Source organism: Myripristis murdjan, chromosome 12 (assembly GCF_902150065.1).
Source record: "Myripristis murdjan chromosome 12, fMyrMur1.1, whole genome shotgun sequence".
NCBI classification, from domain to species: Eukaryota; Metazoa; Chordata; class Actinopteri; order Holocentriformes; family Holocentridae; genus Myripristis; species Myripristis murdjan.
In genome coordinates, this window is record NC_043991.1 from 6,790,311 (window position 1) to 6,798,721 (window position 8,411).

Consider the following 8,411-nt stretch of genomic DNA (forward strand, 5'->3'; position numbering starts at 1 on the left):
ACAATATAAAGCATATACCTATAAAATGTGCTGTTTAGTCGTTGAATATCATATTATGTTTAATAGTAGACCTTTCTTATTGATGACTATTTTTTAGGAATCAATTATTGAGAAAATCTTTATTTCTATTTTTTTTTTTTTATTTACTTAATTTGTAATCTGTGGATACTGCTGAAGAAAATGTGAATTTCCTGCAGGATGAATAAAGTATCTACCTACCTACCTACCCTACCCTACCTACCAGTGTTAGACACTTTTGGTTGTATGTTTCCCATTAGTTTCCAAAGCCAATAAAGCCCCTTTGAATATAAATTGAATTGAATTGAATTGAATTGAATTGAACAGTTGGTCTACGCGTGGAGTGAACCATCTTGCAAATATATGCTCTTTGTTGAACCTCACAAGTGCCAGTTCGTTGCTCTACGCGCGTAGTGAAGTATCTTGCAAAAATGAGATCTTTGTTGAAGCGCGCCTCTGACAGGTGGTTGCCAGGGTAACGCGGTGTGTGACTGGAGCGCAGCGACACATCAGTTAAAGTTAAAAGGCTAACTAGCTTAGCTCCTCTCTGGTTGTAGCCGATTAACGACAGTTACCGACAGTGGGGCGAGGTCGATTATGTCTTAATATTGTGCAGTTTATAGTTATAGTTATACCAGTTATAGTGTTAGTTAGTGTGTTAACAAACGTTAGCTGGCGTTATAGCAACAAATGCTAACGTTAGCAACAAGGGAGGCGGGGATGCTCCATTAGCTGAGTGAACTAGCTTTAACTGTAGCAGCGATGTCAAGTCACAATCTTCCGCCGGTGCGACATTTGCCGCACTGGTCCCGCGTCGGATGTCTTGAAAATCCCTGCGCTCCTCGACCTGTACCACCGGCGGTCCACCTGCAGCCGCTGCCCGTGCCGCCTGCACCCCCTGCACCTCTTGCGGGCAGCGGGGCGGTGAGGGGAGCGGCGCCGGGACAGGTGTCACCTCACACCGTCACGGACACCCGCGTCGCTTCGCTGAAGAGAGATATCCAGTTCTTACAGGAGCAACACAAGGATACCCTCCAGAAGCTCCATGCTGAAGTCGATTACCTCAGACGGGAGAATAAAGGTGAATCACACAATGCTGAATAAATAGAGCTTGAAATATAATGCAATTTTGCACATTGACCTACCTCTATGCACATTTTATACACCCATGCACACGGTTTTTTCTGTTTTTTTGTTGCACATTGCTTTTTGCACACTGGGTTGTACTTAGGTTATTCTGTTGTTCTGTTATTAGGTTATTCTTATTCTGTTATACTTAGATCTTATTCTTTATTTCTATTTTTTTTTATTATTATTATTTACTTAATCTGTAATCTGTGGATACTGCTGAAGAAAATGTGAATTTCCTGCGGGATGAATAAAGTATCTAACTACCTACCTACCCTACCCTACCGACCTACCTACCTACCTACCCAATGAAAGGATTAGCAGCGGTATTTTGCAAGTCCTTAACCCCTCAACTTTAAATTTACTAACATTTCTTTATCAGGTGGAGTCAATTTGACCCCAGTAATTTAGACCTCTAGAAAATGATTATAATAAAAATTGTAAATGTATTCGTCAGGTACTTTAGGTGTCTTGTTCACTACTTAAATAACCCTTTAAATAAAATATCCCGTCTACATCAAACGTACATATGTGTTCGACCAAATATATAGTGCTTGCCTTTATTCTTAAAAAAAAATGTTTGCAAATATTTTTGCTTTTTGATGCCTTAAAAAGTATTAGTATTATTTAAGTCTGATATATGTAGACATACTGATTCAACTGAGATTTCCATTTTACTGCCATTTGAAGCATTTGCAAGAGTTCAGTTGATGTTTTCAATTATTTTGGAAAATCTATTAGATGGTTATCTTCGATCTAGAGGCTTGTGAGACAATTTCTACCACTGAAAGGGCTATTAGACATTTGATGATCATTTTTTGAGCCAAAGAGTTTGTAGATGTAGTATCCATAAGTTTCACAATTTGGGAGGTTTCCAGTATTTACTGCAGCGTAACAGGGCTTTGTAGAAGGATCAATACTCTTTTTCACCCATTTAGGTCTACAAATGGTGAGAGAGAGCAGTGTGATTTCCCTGAATCCATATCACTATTTTCCATTTATGTAATGGATTCAAGCTAACTGACACGGTCACAAAGGCCTGGCTGGCTGACAATAAGGTGCTGAAAAGCGAGACACTCAATCTAGGCTCGGTGGTCACATAGCAACTCCGGGGTTTTTCACTGAGGAAAACAGATGATGAGTGGTTTCTCTGTGGGAGCTGAACGGAGATCTGGTGTCACTTTACTGAGCGGGCCGCGGGCTGCCTGATATAACCTCCACGTCTGACCACCCGCCAAGAGATTCCTCAGTCCTGTTGAGAAGAATCACATGGGCCATCTGTCTGTGCAGCATCGCAGCAGTCAGGCCTCTGTGTGTGCATGAGCTGTTGACTGGGACTGAGCTAGAAGAGCATAGGACTGCCTTTCCAAGACCGAGCATTAAAACTGTCTTGGTTTATATGTTGCAGAGTTGCACTATACACTGATAATGGATCCCCCCAAGTCAAGTAGAAAAGGTAAGCTGTAGTCCTCATTACTTTCGGTATTGTTGCACTTTGTTATGAATGATTTAGCACAGACACTGTTTTTGTAACTGGGATTATTCAAAGGCTTGTTTTATGGATGTAGGCTGATAATCTGCAGAAATGCTCCAGTTTATTGTCTCACTCCAGGCAAATTACAATATAAACTTACAATGCACATTAAACCTTGACTGCTGAATAACTAGATAAATACCATGTGGAGCACATCAAGTAAGTATTTCCGACTAGCTACGTCTGGCGTCCTCTTTGTTGTCGCAGTGGCACGCAGTGACAGTCGACGAGGTGTTAGACCACCCACTCAGGGAAGTGAAGCCCCCATGGGGATCTACCTGGAGCAACCTCTGCAGGACACACGCTCCCTACAGGACCAGAAACACGCGTGAGTCTGTCCAAACACCTGTGTTCCTTAGGCCTGTAGCAATCATACCATCCTGCTTTGGACACTTTTAGCTACCTGACTGCCTCAGTGAAAAGCAGATATACTGTGTGTCAACCAGAACTTCCACTGTAGTGCAGTTCTCAGCTGATGAACAAGTTGACCTTTGCCACTGTTTTGTTCGCAATGGAAAATGATTGGTAATTGGTTTCTCATGGTTCTTAAACGTCCTTGTTCCAATTCAATTTCAAATACACGAGGTACACTGTGTAAATAACACAGCTTTGGAGTTGCCGTAAGGTTTATTTTTTTCACTTTGACAGAGCTAAGCTAATGACTCCCATAGACTTAAAGTCTTTATGCTAAGCTAACACAAAACGCGACCTATATGAACTTAACCACTGGACGTACAGATGTGAAAATGGTATCGAACATCTTTTCTCAGTCTGGGTAAGTCAGAAAAAAGGGCATCTTGCTGAAAATGTTGGCATATTCCCTTAATCCTTGAAACTCTGGACCTGAACTAATAAAATCGCTTTTCTAGTCTTGACAAATAAAAGAAGCCAATGGCTGATTTTTGGTCTTGACTCGTGTGTATAGCAGCAAGGTGCATCAACCAGAATAGACATAAACAATAGCTTGTTTGTTCCCCACTATTAATATTATCTCACTGAATATCTGGGCGAAGCATCGGGGAGTGCACCAAAACCCTGGGATCTTCCAGGTACGACTTTGGCGGAGAGCCAAAGGGGGGGCTCATCACCTCATTACAGCCCCTGCGGATCCACAGCAGTCCCACCCATCCACCTCGTGCTCCCACCCTGGAGGAGTGCGAGGTCATCATCCGGCAGCTGTACAACGCCAACAGCATGCAGTCTCAAGAGGTAAGTACCCATCACTGAAGAATATTCGTCAAAACAAATATGGTATTTAAGGGAAAATAAATCTTGTAGCTAATGAAAGTCCTCATGATGGTGACTGCAGAAATAACAATTGTGTGTCACCTAGATTGTGCGTGTGAAGGCATTGCTGAGGGACATTGTGTTCAGCAAGAAAATCACCCCAGAAAACTACATTCTCACCAAGGCCTACCTTGCTGATGGTGCACGGTAAAGCAATGGAAGATGGATGGCTTAACATTTTTATTGGGAAACTATTTGTTGAGAAACTCGTACAGCTGTGACACTGTATTCATTCTTTGTCCTTCTCAGCCAAGCTTCAGAGGTAGAGAGATTTCCCCAGCTTGCCCTTCAAACACTTCCAAAGAAAACGTACGTATAGCATCTGTTTGTTTCTGTATCTGTGCTGCTCAAGTCCAAAAGTCAGGGCACCTGGGCGTCTTACTCAAATCCACCTGTTTCCTCTTCCCCAGGTCTGCACCCCGTAATGCTGGGGTGACTCTGCCAGCGCTCAAGCAGAGCCTGAGCTCCAGCATCGCAGAGAGACAGAGGAGGAGCCAGGCTGTGCAGAGAACCCGCTTAAAAAGGACAGTGCAGTGACATGTTGAGAAATCAACACAGCAACAGCTACCTCCACCTCACTACTGGGGCTTCTCAAGGTCATTCCAAAAATATCCTCTTACAGCCATCTGAGAGTGGCCTCTGGAATAAATTTTAGTATTTATGTTCTATCATTTTATATTACTAAAAATTCTTCTTCAGTGCAGAAATCTACTCATTATGGACTTGCAACAAAAAAAAGTATTTATTAACCCTCCTATTATGTTTGGGGTCAATTTGACCCCAATCAATGTTTAACGTCTCTAAATAAATGCTTAACATCTTTTTTTTTGCTTCATATTTTATGACTTTTCCTAATTTAATGGATACTATCTTGTAATCATGAAATTCACATGATGATATGTTTTCAGTGTCCTGTACGCATTTTGTACGCATCGGTGGTGTTTGGGGTCAATTTGACCCCAGGCTGTTTTAGGTGTAAAAACACCATTTTACACACATTTGTTTTGGTTTTTTTGATGATACTGAGGTCACTATAACATGCAATTTGATATTCTTCATAAAAGTTCCCTCTGCTTTAGGGCCCTAACCTAACATAACCATACCTGAAGTAGTACGGGAACCACTGACATGGGTGGATATGGGGGGAGATATTGGGGAGGGGAAAACATAATACCTACAAGAACTTCGATATTTCCCATGCTGTGAGGGTGGGGAAATATGGTTCCCATGAGGACATGAGGATAGTTCCCACCACACGGGGGAGGAGCAAACATATAAATGCTTGCACAGCAGCCTTCTAAATCATTTCTCTTGTTGCTCTGTGTAATCTCACTTTATGCTCTCTCTGTTGAATATGAGCACTAAGCAAAGGTTTTCTGCCAGTGAGGTTTTGTCACAGCTCTTTGACAGTGAAGTGACACAGAGGAGAATGTGTCTGGGACAGAGGATCATGTTGAGGAGGACCCTGGTTATGAGGCATCCTCTGATGAGAATGAAACCCTCAGTTCTGACCCTCCTGTTGTCTCTCAACCACCAGCAGACACGTTACCTTCCAAAAATGGAGATTTATCATGGTCCCTCTCCCCACATGAACAACAGGGTAGACTTAGTGCTGCTAATGTCATCAAAATGGTTCCAGGGCCCAGCAGATATGCTGTCAGCCATGTCCAAGACATAAAATCAGCATTTGAGCTCTTTGTAACACCATAAGTTGGAAAGGAAATACTTGTGATGACAAACTTAGAGGGGAGGTGTGTGTGTGGGGACAGTTGGAAAGACTTGGATGTGACCCATTTGCAGGCCTACATTGGGTTACTCACTCAGAAGTTGTGTTTCTTTTTCCTGGGGTCAAATTGACCCCGAACATAAGACATGTTACTATCCTTGATAATAGAAATTGATTTTCTTTCCAAATGTTACAAATAACAGAAATCTGTTCTTAGAAATATTATTAAGCCATTAAAACACCAAAAATATATTTCTTTCCAATTTTAGGTCAATCAGTGAGATTTTATGGTGATTTGCATATTTTTCTATAGTCGCGTAATAGGAATACTGGATGTATAAGTGGGGGTGGGGGGGAGTTATGTTTTATTTAAAGGACTATTTAGGTAGTCAACAAAGAAACCTAAAGTACCTGACACAAAAACTTTGGTAAAAATTTTAATTATAATAATTTTGTTGAGGTTTAAACTGCTGGGGTCAAATTGACCCCAAACATAAGGGGTGTTAGTAAAATTTGAACATAACAGGAGGGTTAAAAGAAAAAGTATATATACATTGACCTCAGAGCTTGAACAGCTTTTTCAAATCATTATTTTCTCACTCCAGTACTGAGTCAAACCTCAGTATTTTACAGTGAGATGCACCAGCACTATCTTGTGGTAGAATAACTATAGTACACTGTAAAAAAAAAAAACTCTTCTACATGCTAAAAAAAAACATCCTGTCTGTGAAGCAAAAGTGATTTGATTTGAAAAGACCCCAGAATTAACATTTAAAATAAGAGTATAGTGCTCGATTTACACTTTGATGCCAGATATTCAGCAAGGCTGTCACAGAATACTGACAGAGGAGATCTGAGGTCATGATGTCTGGAACAGCAAGGTTTTAGCACTTGAAATTGATGAGACAGGACAAATTAATATATAGGCCATTTTACACTTGGTTTGGTATAGCCACCCTATATGCAGCACCCTCATGCTTTTATGGGTCAAGTGTTATCAACTATGTACCTGAAAGTAAATGAGTTTGATACAAAAATCTAATAAATGCTCTATAAACAATACACTGTTGATTGTCAGTAGTAATCCCTCCCTTTCCAATTCATTTTCCACTAAATAGGAGTTCCCTAAAGCAAAAAAAAAAAAAAAAAAAAAAAAAAAAAAAGATGTGCACAAGATGAATTGTCTGATATGGTGAGCATATTTGAGTTTCTCCTACCATAGAATGAGAGAGAAGGGCCACCCTTTTTTTAAAGGATGTAGTTCTGGTGTAAATCATCAGTTTTATTAAAATATTTCAGCTCTTATTTCATAAATTCAACTCTCATGCCTAATCATACTTCTGCCCGTCTGTGGTCCAGACTGGGTTTTGCCTGCAGTTATTCTCAGCTGAAGGAGAGGGACACCACCTATAGTTCTTATCATCTGGATCATTAAGAGGACAGCAACACTGAAAACATATCAGCCACAGATTGTCATAACATTACTTAAAGCCAAACTAGGATATATTGCTTCATTAAGTTTTGCCTAATCAAGAATTTCTGGAGAGTGATATGTGGCACGGAGCCTCCTGGGTAGAAGCTCTTCCTGCAGTTAGTCCATCCATATTATGATGTCGGCACCTTCTTCCTCCCCAGGGTGTTTCTGGGCCCTGGAGTCCAGAGCACGCAGGAGGTACACAGTGTCCTGATCACTGCAGCGGGAGGGGCTTCCTCTAGCGACATGTACATCTTACTCAATATATAACATAATCTGTGATCGCTTTTCATGATGACTTTGCACTTTGCCTTAGTCACTCTCTCACAGTGACTCTCAAAGTGACATGGAAGTTTAGTGGCATGTTTTCCTGTATATGTTCTTTAGCTCAGTGTAAGTCTATATGCTGACACTCAGGTTCACCAGGGGCTCCACTGTAGATCCTCTGTTTTATACATCCCCATTTATATGTATTGCGTTAACCAAATGGCTCTTAACCCTATAAAGCCATTTGTATCATATATGATACACATTTTCAATTCCGTTTTTCGTTTTCGGTTTAATCAATACTTGACCAAAATACTGTTGTATACCTTTGAACACTTCCCCTGTTCACCCTGGACCATACCATTGGCACTTCAAGTACATATCATATATCATACACCAGAAAGGTCGTGTAATAACATATTTTTTGATTTTTCTTTTTTTTATTTATATTTTGTCATAGGACTAAATAAAGGGTTCAATTTCAAAAAATTGGGATTTTCTGCCAATTCTTTCTTAGTTTAGGTTTTATAGGGTTAAAAACAGTTATAACTAAAATATGAGCAACATGACTCAAGAGTGTGACCTAAAGAAGTCAGTGTTGGTCATAGTCTTTCGTAATGTTGACCACTGAATCTTTCATAAAATAACTTTGAATGAGAAAAAAGATCCAGCTTCACTGGAAGTACATCCTGGGTTTTTTCCACTTTGTGGAGTGTTTTATTCCTTGTATTTTATTTGTTTATTTATTTATTTTTCTATCTCAGCTGTCTTTTCTCCTTTTCAGCACTTTACGGTATAATCCTCTTTTGATAAATGCTATATATTTATTATTCCACTCATCCACACTGTGCGTGCACCACTTGACATTGCATCTGCCCTCAGGTTTACACCTAGCCCACAGCAACTCGTGCAGTAATTCTGACATTACCATCAATCTCAGCAACAATAAAGGATTAGGGGATGGCAGAGCCTGCGGG

The 8,411-nt window shown here is 40.4% G+C and overlaps 1 protein-coding gene across 1 annotated transcript; it reads left to right on the forward strand.

Annotated features, from left to right (window-relative positions):
- Positions 1-552: 552 nt before the first annotated feature.
- Positions 553-4,691, forward strand: ccdc74b (coiled-coil domain containing 74B). The gene is made up of 7 exons (XM_030065567.1): positions 553-1,099; positions 2,555-2,602; positions 2,888-3,008; positions 3,694-3,889; positions 4,014-4,114; positions 4,217-4,276; positions 4,378-4,691. Exons 1-7 carry the CDS (start codon positions 781-783, stop codon positions 4,502-4,504), a joined length of 972 nt encoding a protein of 323 aa, XP_029921427.1. The 5' UTR covers positions 553-780; the 3' UTR covers positions 4,505-4,691.
- Positions 4,692-8,411: the final 3,720 nt, after the last annotated feature.

Bases quoted from the DNA above. Each gene is read 5' to 3' on its own strand.
- ccdc74b (XM_030065567.1), top strand. From the start codon at position 781: ATGTCAAGTCACAATCTTCCGCCGGTGCGACATTTGCCGCACTGGTCC. The intron at 3,009-3,693 runs GTGAGTCTGTCC...ATCTGGGCGAAG, and splicing joins CTACAGGACCAGAAACACGC to CATCGGGGAGTGCACCAAAA. The intron at 4,277-4,377 runs GTACGTATAGCA...CCTCTTCCCCAG, and splicing joins CAAACACTTCCAAAGAAAAC to GTCTGCACCCCGTAATGCTG.